This window comes from Oncorhynchus nerka, linkage group LG23 (assembly GCF_034236695.1).
Source record: "Oncorhynchus nerka isolate Pitt River linkage group LG23, Oner_Uvic_2.0, whole genome shotgun sequence".
NCBI classification, from domain to species: domain Eukaryota; kingdom Metazoa; phylum Chordata; class Actinopteri; order Salmoniformes; family Salmonidae; genus Oncorhynchus; species Oncorhynchus nerka.
Window position 1 is genome coordinate 51,369,396 of NC_088418.1, and position 24,636 is coordinate 51,394,031.

Here is a 24,636-nt window from a genome sequence, read left to right on the forward strand (position 1 = left end):
GATATTTAACCTTTACTTAACTAGGCAAGTCAGTTAAGAACAAATTCTTATTTACAATGACGGCATTATATATATATATAAAGAGACAAAACACATCACGGCAAGAGACAACACTACATGGAGACTTAAGACATCGCATGGCAGCAAACACATAATGGTAGCAACACAACATGGTAGCAGGACAAAACAGGTTATATACATTGGACACCGACAACGGGTAAGAAGGTAGAGACAATACATCACACAAAACAGCCACAACTGTCAGTAAGTGTCCATGATTGAGTCTTTGAATGAAGAGATTGAGATAAAACTGTCCAGTTTGAGTGTTGGTTGCAGCTCGAGCTGCTTTACACCATATATATAAAGCCGATTCTGTTCCATATCCATGGTGGGTACTCTCATGTTGCATTTTTTCAGGTGCAATAAGAGTTTTATATTCTAGATGTGTGTGCAACAAAGAGACAGAAACAGCCTACTGTACCAATAACCTTTATTACATATTTTCATAATTATTTCTACAGAATCACAGGATTTGTGAATCCATCTGGATACAGAAGTTAGTAGATGGCTAAAACAGTACACTCCCTTGCATAGGCATACATCCTGCAGGCTACATAGGTTTAATTATAAATGTACAAACCATGATGATGATGGATAAAATGTATGTGCAATATACATTTACAAAAACAAAACAAAAAACTGTCTTGGGCATCCTTCCCTCCGTTGAATTATTCAAAAGGAAATGTCTATGCTGTAATCATAATCTATTCATAACCTTCATGGAAACAGAATTACAGCTGGATTAAATTAAACCACCCGAAAATCCATAATAAGCATTTAATAAACCAAGTTGTTTCTTGCTAGAGAGTTAATTCATTCTAAACTATGTGACAGACAGCTGTCATAAGAAAATAAACCAGTTACCAAACTAAAAATACAAATTCCAGTTCTCCATTTATCACCTAACAGTATATTAAACGTGATACATTTTACAGGATGTTTTTCACCCCTCTGTGTCTAGTTGTACTGTAAGAATACATGTTATATTATAGTTATATGTTCTAAAACATAGACCAGAGCAACATAGCCGTGAACTGCAAAATAAATGCACTTTTTATGGCATTTCACTCTGCCATAAATGGGATGATGAAGTAGAGGAAGAATCTGATTATGGTGCATCTGCGGCAGTTGTCTTTATTGTTGCTGATGACTATGATGAAGGCTCAGATGATGCAGTCCATGATGTGAATCTGCAGGCTATCCAGGTCTGGTAGGATCTCGTTACACTTGGGGCAGACGTGCTCCGGTATATTCCCCTGCTGCTGCCAGTCCCTGGCATCACCACCTATCAGACACACAGTGGTATGGTAACGATATTCCCTTATATACAGTCGTGGCCAAAAGTTGAGAATGACACAAATATTAATTTTCACTAAGTCTGCTGCCTCAGTTTGTATGATGGCAATTTGCATATACTTCAGAATGTTATGAAGAGTGGTCAGATGAATTGCAATTAATTGCAAAGTCCCTCTTTGCCATGCAAATGAACTGAATCCCCCAAACACATTTCCACTGCATTTCAGCCCTGGCACAAAAGGACCAGCTGACATGTCAGTGATTCTCTTGTTAACACAGGTGTGAGTGTTGACGAGGACAATGCTGGAGATCACTCTGTCATGCTGATTGAGTTTGAATAACAGACTGGAAGCTTCCAAAGGAGGGTGGTGCTTGGAATCATTGTTCTTCCACTGTCAACCATGGTTACCTGCAAGGGAACACGTGCCATCATCATTGCTTTGCACAAAAAGGGCTTCACAGGCAAGGATATTGCTGCCAGTAAGATTGCACCTAAATCAACCATTTATCGGATCATCAAGAACTTCAAGGAGAGCGGTTCAATTGTTGTGAAGGCTTCAGGGCGCCCAAGAAAGTCCAGCCAGCACCAGAACTGTCTCCTAAAATGGATTAATCTGCGGGATCGGGGCACCACCAGAACAGAGCTTGCTCAGGAATGGCAGCAAGCAGGTATGAGTGCAGATGCACTCACAGTGAGGCGAAGACTGAGGAAGTTCTAGTGTCAAGTAGGGCAGCAAATAAACCACTTCTCTCCAGGAAAAACATCAGGGACAGACTGATATTCTGCAAAATGTACAGGGATTGGACTGCTGAAGACTGGAGTAAAGTCATTTTCTCTGACTAATCCCCTTTCCGATTGTTGGGGCACCCGGAAGAAATCTTGTCCGTAGAAGACAAGGTGAGCTCTACCATCAGTCCTGTATCATGCCAACAGTAAAGCATCCTGAGACCATTCATGTGTGGGGTAGCTTCTCAGCCAAGGGAGTGGGATCACTCACAATGTTGCCTAAGAACACAGCCATGAATAAAGAATGGTACCAACACATCCTTCAAGAGCAACTTCTCCCAACCATCCAGGAACAGTTTGGTGACGAACAATGGCTTTTCCAGCATGATTGAGCACCTTGCCATAAGGTAAAAGTGATAACTAAATGGCTCGGGGAACAAAACATCAATATTTTGGGTCCATGGCCAGGAAACTCCCCAGACCTTAATCCCATTGAGAATTTGTGGTCAATCCTCAAGAGGCGTGTGGACAAACAAAAACCCACAAATTGTGACAAAGTCCAAGCATTAATAATGCAAGAATGGGCTGCCGCCGTCAGTCAGGATGTGGCCCAGAAGTTAATTGACAGCATGCCAGGGCGGATTGCAGAGGTCTTGAAAAAGAAGGGTCAACACCGCAAATATTGACTCTTTGCATCAACTTCCTGTAATTGTCAATAAAAGCCTTTGACACTTATGAAATGCTTGTAATTATACTTCAGTATTCCATAGTCACATCTGACAAAAATATCTAAAGACACCGAAGCAGCAAATTTTGTGTCATTCTCAAAACTTTTGGCCACAACTGTAGACACACAGCATAAATTATGTAATTATCATTGTTGTAAATAATTTGATGGGGTGAAGAGGAGCAGAGTGTTTTCGTGATAAAATAAATACGAGAACATTTAATTGGCAGAAAACAATATGATGTGCCCTGGCTTGAGCCCTGCTCTCTCAGCAAGGTGAATGACTTAAAGCATTGTACTGTCCTGTACCTCTGGCTCCCTGCATGTTGCCTCCACGTGGCATGTGTCTTCTCTGCATATCGCTCAGAGATTGCCTACAGAAACCAGTTGTAGTCAGGCGGTGGATCCAAAATGGCAGTGAACGTCACCTAATATGACCAGTCTGTGGTCATATCATCAATATGTAATCTGATGCGCACCTGCCCAGTGAGTCAATCTCGTCCTGTAGCTGAGTGTTCTGTTTCTTGACAAACTCCAGCTGAGCAAACAGACGTTCCTTCTCCTCGTGAATCTTCTCCCGAGCTGCTCGCTCCGCGTAGAAGTCAGAGGAGTACACCTCCGCCTGGACAAAAAAAAAAAAAAGCACACGCACACAAAACACATTATTAAAAATGACACATAATCACAGAAAAACATTTGTCTATACGTGTCAATGATTACAAGGTGTGGCTGTATTGTTGTACAGATTAATGTGAATGCCATCATCAGAATGTAGTGTTCATGTTCAATGTTCTTTAAATTGTTGTAGAAGTATGGAAGCGCCAACCAATAAGCCCCTGGGGAATAAAATACATTTTTTTAAACCATAAAGAGGGATCATTTATGAAAAATGTCAATTTTGCAACATTTCTCAGAAACAAAACTTGGAATGATGCCAGCAATACAAACAACAATTACCAAAGTACATGGCCCAAGAACACTGCTTGGGTGTGGCTCTATAAATTGATCATTACCCTTGCTTGTGCTGTTGTGTTAAGACCACACGTTTCAGAGAAGCCATGAATTGACCCAATTTCTATATTCTGCTTCTTGCTGGTGTCTTGGTCAACGGGCAAGGTATGCTGTTGTTTTAAGTTGTAGGCTGAAGGAAGTGTTCATTTCTTTGTGTAAGAGGTTGGTTATCAGGAAAACATTTATAATTGGCTTACAGCCGAAATACATGAAGAGTGAGTAACCAAAATGTCTAGGAGATGCAGATGCAGACTACCATTACCATATGATTATGCCTTTTGCGTAATTTACATAATAACACTATTCAGTTATTGTGCTCTTGCTTGTGTGTTGCAGGCCTCCGATTGGAAAACCAATTTGACCAGCCCTTACATTTTAACTGCCCTTCTAGACAATCCATCTCTTACATAAAAAAGGTGAGAAAAGGCACTAAATTAGCCTACTATCAATATTCAACCAAAGTGGCCTTTCTTTTTGCATCAGCACTTTCACTGACTGATTCCCAAAATGAAACGTGTTCTCTAAATCGTTAGTGCTGTTCTACTTTTCATCAATTATGAACAAAATGATCTCATTATGCTGCATAGACCAGTAAGTGCCAGTGTTGTGTTCAAGACCACCTAAAGCGAGACAGATTCAAGACCGGAGGGTGGGCGAGAGAGTCAAGACCGGAAAAATGCGAGTCCAATTCAAGACCATGGTTGTAATTGTGTCAAATCACCACCACAAGAGTTCAAAGTGTCCAGTATATCTGTGTTCATATTTCAGAACATATAGATTCTTTAGACATATAGAAAAGTTTTTTAAAAATGCATGCCGAGAGAAAATAGAGCCATTCTACAAATATTACTAACCCAAACACATTGGAGAACAATGGCCTTCTAAGCCTTTAGACAAGGGCTAAGGATTTATAAAATAATAACATGATAATTATTATTTTAATTTTTCTAATTTAAATCTCTTCAATTTTTGTTGGAAAGGTTTAATACTAAATAGAAAAGATCCAATCTGGATTTTTCTTTGCTGGTCTCTAAGGGAGATCTAGCTAGCCAAGTCATCCATTCCTATGCCATCAGAAGCTAGATACCTGCATATACCCTGCACTACACCACTGGCCCTTTGTGTTTTATAAAATGTCCACCCTCCTACATGAGTGCACTAGTATTACAGTTGCTGTCCTTTCAGAATCACCAACCTGTCACACACTGAAGACCTATAGGTTCACCACTGTCACACACTGAAGACCTATAGGTTCACCACTGTACTAACCTGTCACACACTGAAGACCTATAGGTTCACCACTGTACTAACCTGTCACACACTGAAGACCTATAGGTTCACCACTGTACTAACCTGTCACACACTGAAGGCCTATAGGTTCACCACTGTCACACACTGAATACCTATAGGTTCACCACTGTACTAACCTGTCACACACTGAATACCTATAGGTTCACCACTGTACTAACCTGTCACACACTGAAGACCTATAGGTTCACCACTGTACTAACCTGTCACACACTGAAGGCCTATAGGTTCACCACTGTCACACACTGAAGACCTATAGGTTCACCACTGTACTAACCTGTCACACACTGAAGGCCTATAGGTTCACCACTGTCACACACTGAATACCTATAGGTTCACCACTGTACTAACCGGTCACACACTGAATACCTATAGGTTCACCACTGTACTAACCTGTCACACACTGAATACCTATAGGTTCACCACTGTACTAACCTGTCACACACTGAAGACCTATAGGTTCACCACTGTACTAACCTGTCACACTGAAGACCTATAGGTTCACCACTGTACTAACCTGTCACACACTGAAGACCTATAGGTTCACCACTGTACTAACCTGTCACACACTGAAGACCTATAGGTTCACCACTGTACTAACCTGTCACACACTGAAGACCTATAGGTTCACCACTGTACTAACCTGTCACACACTGAAGACCTATAGGTTCACCACTGTACTAACCTGTCACACACTGAAGACCTATAGGTTCACCACTGTACTAACCTGTCACACACGGAAGACCTATAGGTTCACCACTGTACTAACCTGTCACACACTGAAGACCTATAGGTTCACCACTGTACTAACCTGTCACACACTGAAGACCTATAGGTTCACCACTGTACTAACCTGTCACATACTGAAGACCTATAGGTTCACCACTGTACTAACCTGTCACACACTGAAGACCTATAGGTTCACCACTGTACTAACCTGTCACACACTGAAGACCAATAGGTTCACCACTGTACTAACCTGTCACACACTGAAGGCCTATAGGTTCACCACTGTCACACACTGAATACCTATAGGTTCACCACTGTACTAACCTGTCACACACTGAATACCTATAGGTTCACCACTGTACTAACCTGTCACACACTGAAGGCCTATAGGTTCACCACTGTCACACACTGAATACCTATAGGTTCACCACTGTACTAACCTGTCACACACTGAATACCTATAGGTTCACCACTGTACTAACCTGTCACACACTGAAGACCTATAGGTTCACCACTGTCACACACTGAAGACCTATAGGTTCACCACTGTACTAACCTGTCACACACTGAAGACCTATAGGTTCACCACTGTACTAACCTGTCACACACTGAAGACCTATAGGTTCACCACTGTACTAACCTGTCACACACTGAAGGCCTATAGGTTCACCACTGTCACACACTGAATACCTATAGGTTCACCACTGTACTAACCTGTCACACACTGAATACCTATAGGTTCACCACTGTACTAACCTGTCACACACTGAAGACCTATAGGTTCACCACTGTACTAACCTGTCACACACTGAAGGCCTATAGGTTCACCACTGTCACACACTGAAGACCTATAGGTTCACCACTGTACTAACCTGTCACACTGAAGGCCTATAGGTTCACCACTGTCACACACTGAATACCTATAGGTTCACCACTGTACTAACCGGTCACACACTGAATACCTATAGGTTCACCACTGTACTAACCTGTCACACACTGAATACCTATAGGTTCACCACTGTACTAACCTGTCACACACTGAAGACCTATAGGTTCACCACTGTACTAACCTGTCACACACTGAAGACCTATAGGTTCACCACTGTACTAACCTGTCACACACTGAAGACCTATAGGTTCACCACTGTACTAACCTGTCACACACTGAAGACCTATAGGTTCACCACTGTACTAACCTGTCACACACTGAAGACCTATAGGTTCACCACTGTACTAACCTGTCACACACTGAAGACCTATAGGTTCACCACTGTACTAACCTGTCACACACTGAAGACCTATAGGTTCACCACTGTACTAACCTGTCACACACGGAAGACCTATAGGTTCACCACTGTACTAACCTGTCACACACTGAAGACCTATAGGTTCACCACTGTACTAACCTGTCACACACTGAAGACCTATAGGTTCACCACTGTACTAACCTGTCACATACTGAAGACCTATAGGTTCACCACTGTACTAACCTGTCACACACTGAAGACCTATAGGTTCACCACTGTACTAACCTGTCACACACTGAAGACCAATAGGTTCACCACTGTACTAACCTGTCACACACTGAAGGCCTATAGGTTCACCACTGTCACACACTGAATACCTATAGGTTCACCACTGTACTAACCTGTCACACACTGAATACCTATAGGTTCACCACTGTACTAACCTGTCACACACTGAAGACCTATAGGTTCACCACTGTACTAACCTGTCACACACTGAAGACCTATAGGTTCACCACTGTACTAACCTGTCACACACTGAAGACCTATAGGTTCACCGCTGTACTAACCTGTCACACACTGAAGACCTATAGGTTCACCACTGTACTAACCTGTCACACACTGAAGACTTATAGGTTCACCACTGTACTAACCTGTCACACACTGAAGACCTATAGGTTCACCACTGTACTAACCTGTCACACTGAAGACCTATAGGTTCACCACTGTACTAACCTGTCACACTGAAGACCTATAGGTTCACCACTGTACTAACCTGTCACACACTGAAGACCTATAGGTTCACCACTGTACTAACCTGTCACACACTGAAGACCTATAGGTTCACTACTGTACTAACCTGTCACACACTGAAGACCTATAGGTTCACCACTGTCACACACTGAAGACCTATAGGTTCACCACTGTACTAACCTGTTACACACTGAAGACCTATAGGTTCACCACTGTACTAACCTGTCACACTGAAGACCTATAGGTTCACCACTGTACTAACCGGTCACACACTGAAGACTTATAGGTTCACCACTGTACTAACCTGTCACACACTGAAGACCTATAGGTTCACCACTGTACTAACCTGTCACACTGAAGACCTATAGGTTCACCACTGTACTAACCTGTCACACACTGAAGACCTATAGGTTCACCACTGTACTAACCTGTCACACACTGAAGACCTATAGGTTCACTACTGTACTAACCTGTCACACACTGAAGACCTATAGGTTCACCACTGTCACACACTGAAGACCTATAGGTTCACCACTGTACTAACCTGTTACACACTGAAGACCTATAGGTTCACCACTGTACTAACCTGTCACACTGAAGACCTATAGGTTCACCACTGTACTAACCGGTCACACTGAAGACCTATAGGTTCACCACTGTACTAACCTGTCACACACTGAAGACCTATAGGTTCACCACTGTACTAACCTCACACTGAAGACCTATAGGTTCACCACTGTCACACACTGAAGACCTATAGGTTCACCACTGTACTAACCTGTCACATTGAAGACCTATAGGTTCACCACTGAAGGCCTATAGGTTCACCACTGAAGTATAGGTTCACCACTGTACTAACCTGTCACACGCTGAAGACCTATAGGTTCACCACTGTACTAACCTGTCACACACTGAAGATCTATTAGGTTCACCACTGTACTAACCTGTCACACACTGAAGACCTATAGGTTCACCACTGTACTAACCTGTCACACACTGAAGACCTATAGGTTCACCACTGTACTAACCTGTCACACACTGAAGACCTATAGGTTCACCACTGTACTAACCTCACACTGAAGACCTATAGGTTCACCACTGTCACACACTGAAGACCTATAGGTTCACCACTGTACTAACCTGTCACACACTGAAGACCTATAGGTTCACCACTGTACTAACCTGTCACACACTGAAGACCTATAGGTTCACCACTGTACTAACCTGTCACACACTGAAGACCTATAGGTTCACCACTGTACTAACCTGTCACACACTGAAGGCCTATAGGTTCACCACTGTCACACACTGAATACCTATAGGTTCACCACTGTACTAACCTGTCACACACTGAATACCTATAGGTTCACCACTGTACTAACCTGTCACACACTGAAGACCTATAGGTTCACCACTGTACTAACCTGTCACACACTGAAGGCCTATAGGTTCACCACTGTCACACACTGAAGACCTATAGGTTCACCACTGTACTAACCTGTCACACACTGAAGGCCTATAGGTTCACCACTGTCACACACTGAATACCTATAGGTTCACCACTGTACTAACCGGTCACACACTGAATACCTATAGGTTCACCACTGTACTAACCTGTCACACACTGAATACCTATAGGTTCACCACTGTACTAACCTGTCACACACTGAAGACCTATAGGTTCACCACTGTACTAACCTGTCACACACTGAAGACCTATAGGTTCACCACTGTACTAACCTGTCACACACTGAAGACCTATAGGTTCACCACTGTACTAACCTGTCACACACTGAAGACCTATAGGTTCACCACTGTACTAACCTGTCACACACTGAAGACCTATAGGTTCACCACTGTACTAACCTGTCACACACTGAAGACCTATAGGTTCACCACTGTACTAACCTGTCACACACTGAAGACCTATAGGTTCACCACTGTACTAACCTGTCACACACTGAAGACCTATAGGTTCACCACTGTACTAACCTGTCACACACGGAAGACCTATAGGTTCACCACTGTCACACACTGAAGACCTATAGGTTCACCACTGTACTAACCTGTTACACACTGAAGACCTATAGGTTCACCACTGTACTAACCTGTCACACTGAAGACCTATAGGTTCACCACTGTACTAACCGGTCACACTGAAGACCTATAGGTTCACCACTGTACTAACCTGTCACACACTGAAGACCTATAGGTTCACCACTGTACTAACCTGTCACACACTGAAGACTTATAGGTTCACCACTGTACTAACCTGTCACACACTGAAGACCTATAGGTTCACCACTGTACTAACCTGTCACACTGAAGACCTATAGGTTCACCACTGTACTAACCTGTCACACACTGAAGACCTATAGGTTCACCACTGTACTAACCTGTCACACACTGAAGACCTATAGGTTCACTACTGTACTAACCTGTCACACACTGAAGACCTATAGGTTCACCACTGTCACACACTGAAGACCTATAGGTTCACCACTGTACTAACCTGTTACACACTGAAGACCTATAGGTTCACCACTGTACTAACCTGTCACACTGAAGACCTATAGGTTCACCACTGTACTAACCGGTCACACTGAAGACCTATAGGTTCACCACTGTACTAACCTGTCACACACTGAAGACCTATAGGTTCACCACTGTACTAACCTCACACTGAAGACCTATAGGTTCACCACTGTCACACACTGAAGACCTATAGGTTCACCACTGTACTAACCTGTCACATTGAAGACCTATAGGTTCACCACTGAAGGCCTATAGGTTCACCACTGAAGGCCTATAGGTTCACCACTGTACTAACCTGTCACACGCTGAAGACCTATAGGTTCACCACTGTACTAACCTGTCACACACTGAAGATCTATTAGGTTCACCACTGTACTAACCTGTCACACACTGAAGACCTATAGGTTCACCACTGTACTAACCTGTCACACACTGAAGACCTATAGGTTCACCACTGTACTAACCTGTCACACACTGAAGACCTATAGGTTCACCACTGTACTAACCTCACACTGAAGACCTATAGGTTCACCACTGTCACACACTGAAGACCTATAGGTTCACCACTGTACTAACCTGTCACACACTGAAGACCTATAGGTTCACCACTGTACTAACCTGTAACACACTGAAGACCTATAGGTTCACCACTGTACTAACCTGTCACACACTGAAGACCTATAGGTTCACCACTGTACTAACCTGTCACACACTGAAGACCTATAGGTTCACCACTGTACTAACCTGTAACACACTGAAGACCTATAGGTTCACCACTGTACTAACCTGTCACACACTGAAGGTCTATAGGTTCACCACTGTCACACACTGAAGATCTATTAGGTTCACCACTGTCACACACTGAAGATCTATTAGGTTCACCACTGTACTAACCTGTCACACACTGAAGGTCTATAGGTTCACCACTGTCACACACTGAAGATCTATAGGTTCACCACTGCAGAAACATGTCTATAATAGATATAAAGAATGTCTTAAAGTTTCCAGAAAGGAATGTATATACACTGCTCAAAAAAATAAAAGGGAACACTAAAATAACACATCCTAGATCTGAATGAAATATTCTTATTAAATACTTTTCTTTACATAGTTGAATGTGCTGACAACAAAATCACACAAAAATGATCATTGGAAATCAAATTTATCAACCCATGGAGGTCTGGATTTGGAGTGACACTCAAAATTAAATCCAACTTTGATGTAATGTCCTTAAAACAAGTCAAAATGAGGCTCAGTAGTGTGTGTGGCCTCCATGTGCCTGTATGACCTCCCTACAATGCCTGGGCATGCTCCTGATGAGGTGGCGGATGGTCTCCTGAGGGATCTCCTCCCAGACCTGGACTAAAGCATCCACCAACTCCATTGTCTTGCATTAGGAGGAACCCAGGGCCAACCGCACCAGCATATGGTCTCACAAGGGGTCTGAGGATCTCATCTCGGTACCTAATGGCAGTCAGGCTACCTCTGGCGAGCACATCGAGGGCTGTGCGGCCCCCCAAAGAAATGACAACCCACACCATGACTGACCCACCGCCAAACCGGTCATGTTGCAGGCAGCAGAACGTTCTCCACGGCGTCTCCAGACTCAGTCACGTCTGTCACGTGCTCAGTGTGTACCTGCTTTCAACTGTGAAGAGCACAGGGCGCCAGTGGGGAATTTGACGATCTTGGTGTTCTCTGGCAAATGCCAAACGTCCTGCACGGTGTTGGGCTGTAAGCACAACCCCCACCTGTTGACGTCAGGCCCTCATACCACCCTCAGAGTCTGTTTCTGACCTTTTGAGCAGACACATGCACATTTGTGGCCTGCTGGAGGTAATTTTGCAGGGCTCTGGTAGTGCTCCTCCTGCTCCTCCTTGCACAAAGATGGAGCTAGCAGTCCTGCTGCTGGGTTGTTGCCCTCCTACGGCCTCCTCCACGTCTCCTGATGTACTGGCCTGTCTCCTGGTAGCGCCTCCATGCTCTGGACACTACGTTGACAGACACAGCAAACCTTGCCACAGCTCACATTGATGTTCCATCCTGGATGAGCTGCACTACCTGAGCCACTTGTGTGGGTTGTAGACTCCATCTCATGCTACTACTAGAGTGAAAGCACCACCAGCATTCAAGAGTGACCAAAACATCAGCCAGGAAGAATAGGAACTGAGAAGTGGTCTGTGGTTACCACCTGCAGAACCACTCCTTTATTGGGGGTGTCTTGCTAATTGTCTATAATTTCCACCTTTTGTCTATTCCATTTGCACAAGAGCATGTGAAATTTATTGTCAATCAGTGTTGCTTCCTAAGTGGACAGTTTGATTTCACAGAAGTGTGATTGACTTGGAGTTACATTGTGTTGTTTAAGTGTTCCCTTTATTTTTTTTGAGCAGTGTATTTGGCCTGGTGAAGTGGTTTTATGCGGTGACTGAATGGAAGCTGATAGTTTTTTTACTCGGCTGGTTTCGGGAAGAATCCTCACTGTCCTAGACCGAGTACAAATGTATCCGACACCAAGACCGAGACACTCAATATCTGGTCTCGAGTACTACAACACTGCTAGGTGCGCTGCACTGTACTGCACTGTTGATACTGGGCATATCAACAAATTAAACCTTCAATTTATGTTTGTTTTCAAATCAATTCAGCCATTTAATAGATCCATGACAATGCACATATCTAATTTCAGTCAGCATAACAACGCCTATGAAGACCGTTTGTGGGGCTTTGAGTGCAAAGACACGTTTGTCTATGAGCCTGAGTGCCACTGGTCTCCCTACATAAATGACTTCGACCAGGAGTTCACCTTTGAATTCCCCAAAAACTATGTCCTCACCGGGATGAACAGCTATCATTTCAACCGCCATGAGGATAGAAGGTGAGAAGACCTCACCGTGTACCAGATCCTATGTTCAAATAGTAGTCGTTTATTTTTTTCAAATACTTTGAGAGGTTGATTTAGCCTGCTTGGAGTGCCATATGAGCATCATTTGCACTTTTGGGACTATTCCATTGGGTCCATCAAATGCAGCTGAAGTATTTGAAAGAAAACAAATATTTGAATCCAGGTTTGACATAAACCTGACTGTGATCAGTGTGTTATACTATACATGTATGATGTCCATCACAGGTGGAAGTTCTACTGCTGTCGAGTCAACAGCTACTGTGATTTTTGTCGGGGAGGGGACGAGGTTAACAACAACGAGAATGTTTACCTCAAAATGTATTGTGGATTTTCAGAGATCGTCGCTGGAGATACCAGTACTGCACACGGACATCAAACTGCTGATATTACGGCTGATTATTCCATTCTAGAGTAAAGATTGCCTATTGCCTTCTTTCTTGTGTTTCATTTAATAATTTTCCCCATTGCATATTCATATCAAGCCACTGAGTCGGAGTAGAAGTAAACAAAAATGTTTTTTTTTTTTTTTTTTTTTTTTTTTTAAAGCTGCACCTATTTCACTTTATGAAAATATAAGCAGTTGTTAAACTTTTTTGGGAGGGTACTTAGCCTTCATTTAACTACTGGTTTAACAAAGAAACTTCCTTCACTGACAGTCACTTTTAAGTTACTGTAGAACTCCAAACTGTTCACACAGAGTTCAGTGCAATTAAATTAGAATGTTTGAACCTTTTTCCAAGTGTGAGAACACACACAACTAGATGGAGCACACACACACACACACTAGATGGAGCACACACACATACACACACTAGATGGAGCACACACACACACACACCTAGATGGAGCACACACACACACACCTAGATGGAGCACACACAAACACACACACACAACTAGATGGAGCACACACACACACAACTAGATGGAGCACACACACACACACACAACTAGATGGAGCACACACACACATACACACACTAGATGGAGCACACACACACATACACACACTAGATGGAGCACACACACACATACAACTAGATGGAGCACACACACACATACAACTAGATGGAGCACACACACACATACAACTAGATGGAGCACACACACACATACAACTAGATGGAGCACACACACACATACAACTAGATGGAGCACACACACACACACAACTAGATGGAGCACACACACACACACACAACTAGATGGAGCACACACACACACACACAACTAGATGGAGCACACACACACACACACACACAACTAGATGGAGCACACACACAACTAGATGGCGCACACACACACACAACTAGATGGCGTACACACACACACAACTAGATGGAGCACACACACACACAACTAGATGGAGCACACACACACACAACTAGATGGAGCACACACACACACAACTAGATGGAGCACACACACACACACACACAACTAGATGGAGCACACACACACACAACTAGATGGAGCACACACACACAACTAGATGGAGCACACACACAACTAGATGGAGCACACACACAACTAGATGGAGCACACACACACACACACACAACTAGATGGCGCGCACACACACACAACTAGATGGAGAACACACACAGAAAACCTACCTGAGCCTGGAACACAGAGATGGTCTCCAGTTCCTTCTCCTTCTGATATATATCCTGCTTCATAACATCTATCTGCTGTTGCTTAGCAGCCAGGGCCTTCTCTGCTGCGTCCAGTCTGGTCTGCAGGTCTCCCACCTCTTTAGTGACCAGTGGCTGGAGGCCACACAGAGGGCAACGGTCAGATTCATCACCTTCACCATGCCATACCATTTTGACAAAGGACAAAACAGTGCAATGTGCCAAATAGTAGTGTGGTCACCTCTCTGTTCTTGCTCTCTTGCTTCAACTCATTGTAGTCCTCGAATAGCTTGGTGTAGGCATCCTTCAGCTGGGTCAGGTTAGTCCTGAGGAGGGAGGAGGGGCAATTGACTCATAATGACTAAGATATTATTTAGATTTAGAAACTCATGGCACTGACCTGTGAAAACCGATAGGGGGGAGTGGGATGATTTCAAAAGAGGAGCAGGGAATTTATGTCCCAAGACCCCACCCAAGGGGCCCAATGCCCAACAGTGTCAGATGGAGTAGGCATATGTCAGAGTGTGTGCACTGCTGTCCCACCTCTCCTCTCCAGCCTTCCTCTGCTCTAGCTGGCTCTGGGCCTTCATACTGTCCACCTGCAGCTTCAGTCTGTCATTCTCACTCTGTACCTCCTGCTTCTCTACCAGCTGGGCTGTCAGAGTCACCACGTCACGCTCCACATCCCTACATCTACAGAGAGAGAGGGAGGGATGGGGAGATCGAGAAAGAGAGAGAGAGGGAGGGATGGGGAGATCGAGAAAGACAGAGGGATAGAGGCAAAGCGAAAGGGTGGTATTGGTGAAAAGGGAATGAGCAAAGGTTAGCATAGTTTGCACATTTTCATTGTCTATGTAGCTCTCCCTCTCTCCGTCTCGCTCACCTGTCCTGCAGGTTCATCTTCAAGCCCTCTGCCTCATCCAGTTTGCTCTGAGCCTGCTGTAGCTCATTAAACAGGGTCATCATCTGAGCCTTCAGATCCTCCACCTCTGACGCAGCCTGACAGAACAGGCAACAGTCCAACATACTGACAGTTCTGATCAAGAAGCTAAGGGTTAGGCCATTGTAATGAAAAGTTGATATCCAGTTAAGAGTAATTAACAATGCTAAGCATATTTATGTTCTTGTTTTGTAATACACATGATTTCCAGTGTTTTATTTGGGAAACTCTCTGGTTGATGGTCACTAGACTTGATACTGAATGTCATGGATTGTTCATATCTGATAGTGATTGACGCCAGACTGGAGGTATGAGGACAGGGGACGCTGATTGTTATTGTATTCTGGGACACTGACTCTGTAGCAGCTGATGCTGTGACTTCCTACAAGCCTCTCGGCGGGTGTTTACAGAACATTGGTGCTGTGAGATTAGAATATAAGGTCCTGCTTCTCTGCTTCTGTGTTGGAGGTGTCTCCCTGTTGCAACTTGTATTAAACCACATTGATTTATTTGTAAGTCGCTCTGGATAAGAGCGTCTGCTAAATGACTTAAATGTAAATGTAAATTTACTTTCTCTGTAACTTCTTTAATTCACCTGGAAAATCCCTGTTACATATTGTACATTAATACATTTCAATCTCATTAACTTCCCTGTTCTTACAGGGTGAGAGACAGGCTGGGTAAGAGCTTATCTGTGCATCTACCTTCTCCTTCCCAGAGTTCTGTTGGGGCTCCTCCGCTGGTTCTGGCTCAGTACCACATGCTGTGTTGGCTAGTGCTGGGGAAACCACCTCTGGCAGTAGTGAGGTCTGTGTGGAGCTCTCCGTGTTAGTTTCTTTCTCCTCCAGCTCTGTGATTCTGAAAGACATAGGAACATCAGTCTTCGGTTCCACCCAAACATAAAGCCCAGGCAGAAATGCGGCCTACCTGGATCTGGTAGCCTGGAGCTCGATTTGTAACCTCTCCACCCTCTGGGTCTCCTTCCTCAGGGACTGGAGCAGCTGGCTGACAGTCAGCTCCTCAGACTCCTGCCTGGATACACTCATGTCATACCTGGGGTCCCTTTCATTATGATACAGGTCCTTTCCAGTATCATCTCTCTACACACACACACACACACACACACACAGCAGTGCTAAAGTCAGGACACACACCCTTATAATATGGATGGATGGAGTGAGTGAGTGAGTGTTACTCACAGCAATCCTGATCTCTATGAAGGAGTCATCCTCTGACCCCTGACCTGTCTTGAGCTGGAGTTCAGAGTTCATGGCCACTAGGTCACTCTTCTCTGCCTGCAGACGCACCAGCTGGGCATGCAGCGCCTCCAGTTCTGCATTCTGATTGGCTGTCTCGGCCTGGAGGTGACACAGCACAGATAAGACAAAAGTCTGCCCAGCATTATACCCATACACACACACACACACACGTAAATAAATCAACACTCCATTGTTATTTTCCAAGTCTCTTCTTTTGTTATACAAAATCTAGCTAAAACTACAGACAATCATTCATCCTCCAAACATTAATTTCTCTATTAATAAGCTGATGTCAGGTCTAGCCAGAGAACTAAGCTTGTGAACATTAGCCTTCCCTTTCTCTCACCTGTCCCTTCCCTTCGCCCTCCAGCTCCTCCACCTTCATGCTGAGCTCCTGGTTGTGTGAGGAGAGGGCCTCCACACGGCCACGCGCCTCATCAAGCCTCTCCTCCAGGAACTCCTTCTCCTCCCTCTGCTTCTCCCTCCACACAGACAAACCCTCGAAGCGCTCCTTCATCGACATGTTGGTCTGCTTCAGTGCCTCTACAGGGGAAGATACACAGAGAGTACATTACTGTAAAAACACACAGAAACACACACGGACAGAGGAGTCAATAACATCATCCGCCAGTGCAAGACAATCAGAACCTCATATGCCGTAACATCCTAATGTCTCCGACCCACACAGTAGATTCTCAATGAGCTTTAAGGCTGAACCACATTCTGGTCCCCTCTCCATGCCTCACCCTTCAGGTCTCGGTTCTCCTGGATGAGGCGGTTCATCTGCTGCAGCGTTTCCTCCAGGGTGCCTGTGGTGGGGCTGTGGCCGGGGTGGGAGCTCGGATCCCGGGAGACGTCCCCGTTCACCATGGGGGAGCTGGACGCCATCACTCTACAGCAAGGTGAGTCGGTGTGGAGACATGCAAGTGGACAATACATTCTCAGACCATGGAATACGCTAGAATGAGAACAGGGACTCGGATTCGAGGGAAGGCCCGTGCTAGGACAATCACGCTCTATATTCTCTAGAGCTGCATGCATCAAAACAGCAAACACCACACGCCTTGTCAGAGGTGTGAAGGAGTACTATTGCCCGATGAATCATGTACACTGGGCAATATCCGTTATTGAATCATCTTATCAGCAGCTGTCATGTGTTAGGCGGCTCCTCACAGCGCCAGTCAGAGAGAGGCCTGCAGCCTGCCGGAGTTGGCTGGCCACTTTTCATGTCATTTAATAAACTGATTATATATTGTTGCGATGTTAAAGCAACACCTAGCGAACTCTTCAAGAGGTTCAGACCTTTTGGTGTAACTCACGTGTTTCCCAACCTCGGTGGATGTGTTCATTTCTGCCCCTAGCGCTACAGAACGGATTCAAATAATCAACTAATCATCAAGCTCGTGCACCCCTTTGGGTTCCAAGGATGGAGTTTGGGAAACACTGGTTGACTGTTAAGGCACGTGTCAAACTCATTCCCTGGAGGGCCGATTGTCTGCTGGTTTTCACTTCTCCCTTGTACTTGATGAATTAAGGTCACTGATTAGTTCGGAACTCCCATCACTTGGTTGTAGGTCTTAATTGCACACAAATTGAAAGGAGAAACCAAAATCCAGCAGTCACTCGGCCCTCCATGGAATGAATTTGACACCCCTGTGTTCATGTTCTAATTTAAGAAATGAATCTCTCCAGAAATAAGTCTCTCACTGTTGCCGCCTGTTATAGACCCCCCACAGCGCCCAGCTGTGCCCTGGACACCATATGTGAATTGATTGCCCACCATCTATCTTCAGAGTTCATTCTGTTAGGTGACCTAAACTGGGATATGCTTAACACCCCAGCAGTCCTACAATCTAAACTAGATGCCCTCAATCTCACACAAATTATCAAGGAACCCACCAGGTACAACCCTAAATCCGTAAATATGGGCACCCTCATAGATATTATCCTGACCAACTTGCCCTCCAAATACACCTCTGCTGTTTTCAATCAGGATCTCAGCGATCACTGCCTCATTGCCGGTGTCCGCTATGGATCCGCGGTCAAACAACCACCCCTCATCACTGTCAAACGCTCCCAAAAAACACTCCTGCGAGCAGGCTTTTCTAATCAACCTGGCCCAGGCATCCTGGTAGGATATTGACCTCATCCCGTCAGTAGAGGATGCCTGGTCGTTCTTTAAATGTAATCTCCTCACCATCTTAAATAAGCATGCCCCTTTCATAAAATGTAGAACTAAGAACAGATATAGCCCTTGGTTCACTCCAGACCTGACTGCCCTCAACCAGCACAAAAACATCCCGTGGCAGACTGCACTAGCATCGAATAGTCCCCACGATATGCAACTTTTCAGGGAAGTCAGGAACCAATACATGCAGTCAGTTAGGAAAGCAAAGGCTAGCTTTTTCAAACAAAAATTTGCATCCTGTAGCTCTAACTCCAAAAAGTTATAGGACACTAAAGTCTATTTCCCCCTGGCTACCCCAAACCCAGTCAACCACTCCGCAACCCCCACAGCTACTTGACCAAGCCTCCCCAGCTTCTCCTTCACCTATATCTAGATAGCAGATGTTCTGAAAGAGCTGCAAAACCTGGACCTGTAGGAATCAGCTGGGCTAGACAATCTGGACCCTCTCGTTCGAAAATTATCCGCCGCCATTGTTGCAACCCCTATTACCGGTCGTTTCAACCTCTCTTTCGTATCGTCCGAGATTCCAAAGATCGGAAAGCTGCCGCAGTCATCCCCCTCTTCAAAGGGGGTGACACTCTAGACCCAAAATGGGTACAGACCTCTAGACCCAAAAATACAGACCTATATCCATCCTGCCCTGCCTTTCTAAAGTCTTCGAAAGCATCGTTAACCATTTCGAATCCCACCGTACCTTCTCCACTGTGCAATCCGGTTTCCGAGCTGGTCACAGGTGCACCTCAGCCACGCTCAAGGTACTAAACGATATCATAACCGCCATCGATAAAAGACAGTACTGTGCAGCAGTCTTCATCGACCTGGCCAAGGCTTTCGACTCTGTCAATCACCGTATTCTTATCGACAGACTCAACAGCCTCGGTTTCTCAAATGACTGCCTAGCCTGGTTCACCAACTACTTCTCAGACAGAGTTCAGTGTGTCAAATCGGAGGGCTTGTTGTCCGGACCTCTGGCAGTCTCTATGGGGGTACCAGAGGGTTCAATTCTCAGACTCTTTTCTCTGTATATATCAAAGATGTCGCTCTTGCTACGGGTGATTCATTGAGCCACCTCTACGCAGATAACACCACTCTGTATACTTCTGGCCCTTCTTTGGACACTGTGTTAACAAACCTCCGAACAAGCTTCAATGCCATACAACACTCCTTCCGTGGCCTCCAACTGCTCTTAAACACTAGTAAAACTAAATGCATACTTTTCAACAGATCCCTGCCCACACCCGCCTGCCCGACTAGATTCACTACTCTGGACGGTTCTGACTTAGGTATTTGTAGTTAGACTAGACTGGCTAGACTGTAACCTCTCCTTCCAGACTCATATTAAACATCTCCAATCCAAAATTAAATCTAGAGTCGGCTTCTTATTTCGCAAAAAAACCCACCTCCTTCACTCACGCTGCCAAACATACCCTCATAAAACTAACTATCCTCGACTTCGGCGATGTAATTTACAAAATAGCCTCCAACACTCTTCTCAGCAAACCTGATGCAGTCTATCAGAGTGCCATCCGTTTTGTCACCGAAGCCCCATATACCACCCACCACTGCGACACGTATGCTCTAATCGGCTGGCCCTCGCTACATATTCATCACCAGCTACTCCTACTGCTCTCTCTTCGTCCGCCCACGTGCTCTCGCACACCCCGAGAGCTTCTGGTCAGCGGGGTGGTGGCACCGGGATCCTCATCTCTCCCAAGTGGTCATTCTCTCTTTCTCCCCTTACCCATCTGTCTATCGCCTCCTTTGAATTCCATGCTGTCACAGTTACCAGCCCTTTCAAGCTTAACATCCTTATCATTTATCGCCCTCCAGGTTCCCTCGGAGAGTTCATCAATGAGCTTGATGCCTTGATAAGCTCCTTTCCTGAGGACGGCTCACCTCTCACAGTTCTGGGCGACTTTAACCTCCCCACGTCTACCTTTGACTCATTTCTCTCTGCCTCCTTCTTTCCACTCCTCTCCTCTTTTGACCTCACCCTCTCACCTTCCCCCCCTACTCACAAGGCAGGCAATACGCTCGACCTCATCTTTACTAGATGCTGTTCCTCCACTAACCTCATTGCAACTCCCCTCCAAGTCTCCGACCACTACCTTGTATCCTTTTCCCTCTCGCTCTCATCCAACACTTCCCACACTGCCCCTACTCGGATGGTATCGCGCCGTCCCAACCTTCGCTCTCTCTCCCCCGCTACTCTCTCCTCTTCCATCCTATCATCTCTTCCCTCTGCTCAAACCTTCTCCAACCTATCTCCTGATTCTGCCTCCTCAACCCTCCTCTCCTCCCTTTCTGCATCCTTTGACTCTCTATGTCCCCTATCCTCCAGGCCGGCTCGGTCCTCCCCTCCCGCTCCGTGGCTCGACGACTCATTGCGAGCTCACAGAACAGGGCTCCGGGCAGCCGAGCGGAAATGGAGGAAAACTCGCCTCCCTGCGGACCTGGCATCCTTTCACTCCTCCTCGGCTGCCTTCGATACTGTGAACCATCAGATCCTCCTCTCCACCCTCTCCGAGTTGGGCATCTCCGGCGCGGCCCACCCTTGGATTGCGTCCTACCTGACAGGTCGCTCCTACCAGGTGGCGTGGCGAGAATCCGTCTCCTCACCACGTGCTCTCACCACTGGTGTCCCCCAGGGCTCTGTTCTAGGCCCTCTCCTATTCTCGCTATACACCAAGTCACTTGGCTCTGTCATAACCTCACATGGTCTCTCCTATCATTGCTATGCAGACGACACACAATTAATCTTCTCCTTTCCCCCTTCTGACGACCAGGTGGCGAATCGCATCTCTGCATGTCTGGCAGACATATCAGTGTGGATGACGGATCATCACCTCAAGCTGAACCTCGGCAAGACGGAGCTGCTCTTCCTCCCGGGGAAGGACTGCCCGTTCCATGATCTCGCCATCACGGTTGACAACTCCATTGTGTCCTCGTCCCAGAGCGCTAAGAACCTTGGCGTGATCCTGGACAACACCCTGTCGTTCTCAAATAACATCAAGGCGGTGGCCCGTTCCTGTAGGTTCATGCTCTACAACATCCGCAGAGTACGACCCTGCCTCACACAGGAAGCGGCGCAGGTCCTAATCCAGGCACTTGTCATCTCCCGTCTGGATTACTGCAACTCGCTGTTGGCTGGGCTCCTGCCTGTGCCATTAAACCCCTACAACTCATCCAGAACGCCGCAGCCCGTCTGGTGTTCAACCTTCCCAAGTTCTCTCACGTCACCCCCGCTCCTCCGCTCTCTCCACTGGCTTCCAGTTGAAGCTCGCATCCGCTACAAGACCATGGTGCTTGCCTGCGGAGCTGTGAGGGGAACGGCACCTCAGTACCTCCAGGCTCTGATCAGGCCCTACACCCAAACAAGGGCACTGCGTTCATCCACCTCTGGCCTGCTCGCCTCCCTACCACTGAGGAAGTACAGTTCCGCTCAGCCCAGTCAAAACTGTTCGCTGCTCTGGCCCCCAATGGTGGAACAAACTCCCTCACGACGCCAGGACAGCGGAGTCAATCACCACCTTCCGGAGACACCTGAAACCCCACCTCTTTAAGGAATACCTAGGATAGGATAAAGTAATCCTTCTCCCCTCCCCCCTTAAAAGACCTAGATGCACTATTGTAAAGTGGCTGTTCCACTGGATGTCATAAGGTGAAAGCACCAATTTGTAAGTCGCTCTGGATAAGAGCGTCTGCTAAATGACTTAAATGTAAATGTAAATCACCAGACCCACTGGCTCCAGGTCATCTATAAATCTTTGCTAGGTAAAGCCTCACCTTATCTCAGCTCACTGGTCACCATAACACCCACCCGTAGCACACGCTCCAGCAGGTATATCTCACTGGTCATCCCCAAAGCCAACACCCCCTTTGGCCGCCTTTCCTTCCAGTTCTCTGCTGCCAATGACTGGAATGAATTGCAAAAATCTCTGAAGTTGGGGATTTATATCTCCCTCACTAACTGATTGCTGCACACAGCTCATCTGTAAATAGCCCATCCAATCTACCTACCTCATCCCCATATTGTTTTCATTTACTTTTTTGCACATCATCATCTGTACATCTATTACTCCAGTTTTAATTAGCTAAATTGTAATTACTTCGTTACTATGGCCTATTTGTTGCCTTACCTCCCCACGCCATTTGCACACACTGTATATAGACTTTCATTTTTTTTCTATTGTGTTATTGACTGGACGTTTGTTTATTCCATGTGTAACTCTGTGTTGTTGTTTGTGTCGCACTGCTTTGCGTCATCTTGGCCAGGTCACAGTTGTAAAATGAGACCTTGTTCTCAACTGGCCTACCTGGTTAAATAAAAAGGTAAAATAAAAAATGTTGGGGGGGCGAGGTCAAATCATGACGCCAGTGATCTTAAGGTTCGGGAATTCGGCGCTCTAGAAAGAGGCCGGAGTTCCCAACTCCCGAATTCTCAGTTGTCATGAAAGCGCTGAGTTCCCAGTTGGTTTGAACGAGACATAATGTGTTGGCTTTCGCTGGACCTGGGTTTCAGTCCTAGTCGGGACTAACCCCCAAATTCTCTAAAATAACGTGAACGATCAAAACAGGCTCAGAACATGGGTTGACTGACATCTGACAAGGCTAACCTCCTTTTCTCATATTCCTTTCACATTTGACATTCTACCTACCTTCGACAATAAAACAAGGTACCATATTTGACTACTTCTTCAGCTAGCTTGGGTAAAAACAGGGTGAGAACGAAATCGTAGTTCCAGTGCGTCACATTACACCAGGGCCTAACAAATTAATCGTAATTTCAATACTCACATGTGATTAAAGTACACCTCGAAAGAACTCAGATACTTCTTGTTGAAGATCAGACCTTAACACTTCTGTATCGTTTTCTTCTGACTTGTTATTGGTTTACAGCATTTCCTTGTCTTAACGTCACAATAAAGTGTGTGTAAACATTGTATCACCTGCGGAAAGGATCAAATCTTCAATCAGATGGATGGGCTTACGGTGATTTTCCTTCAAAAGCCGTAGACGCATCTATATATTTTGTAAATCAGTGAATATGCTGCGTTAGTGACGTCCTCGAACTGGCCTACAAGAGCGTACAGAGCAGCTAACGGTGACGTCATGTACTGCAATTCCAGCGGGTTTTCCCTTTGGGAGTGACCTTGCACTTTTGGGAAAGGAGTGACATTTGCCTGATAAACCCAATACATATGAGATCAGAAAGCCGACTCCTCAGTCATTTATTTAACAATTTCATTGGAGAATTGAGAATTTATTCAGCCTATATTGTAGACTATTTTCCCATCAGTCTAATCAAATAGAAAAA

The 24,636-nt window shown here is 45.4% G+C and overlaps 1 protein-coding gene and 1 pseudogene across 3 annotated transcripts; one reads left to right on the forward strand and one right to left on the reverse strand.

The window, feature by feature from the left end:
• Positions 1-473: 473 nt before the first annotated feature.
• LOC115107013 (optineurin-like) lies at positions 474-24,246 on the reverse strand. 3 transcript variants are annotated; one of them, XM_029630333.2, is made up of 13 exons: positions 24,117-24,246; positions 17,878-18,023; positions 17,478-17,674; positions 17,072-17,230; positions 16,800-16,972; positions 16,577-16,730; positions 15,816-15,931; positions 15,476-15,625; positions 15,174-15,258; positions 14,915-15,067; positions 3,290-3,432; positions 3,120-3,184; positions 474-1,345 (listed from the first exon to the last, which is right to left on the reverse strand). In XM_029630333.2, exons 2-13 carry the CDS (start codon positions 18,017-18,019, stop codon positions 1,224-1,226), a joined length of 1,659 nt encoding a protein of 552 aa, XP_029486193.2. In that variant the 5' UTR covers positions 18,020-18,023; positions 24,117-24,246; the 3' UTR covers positions 474-1,223. The 3 variants fall into 3 exon arrangements, with proteins under 3 accessions (XP_029486193.2, XP_064864285.1, XP_029486194.2); XM_065008213.1 differs by lacking the exon at positions 24,117-24,246 and having other exon boundaries at positions 17,878-18,085; XM_029630334.2 differs by lacking the exon at positions 3,120-3,184 and having other exon boundaries at positions 1,253-1,345.
• Positions 3,845-13,713, forward strand: LOC135564034 (hemagglutinin/amebocyte aggregation factor-like; annotated as a pseudogene).
• Positions 24,247-24,636: the final 390 nt, after the last annotated feature.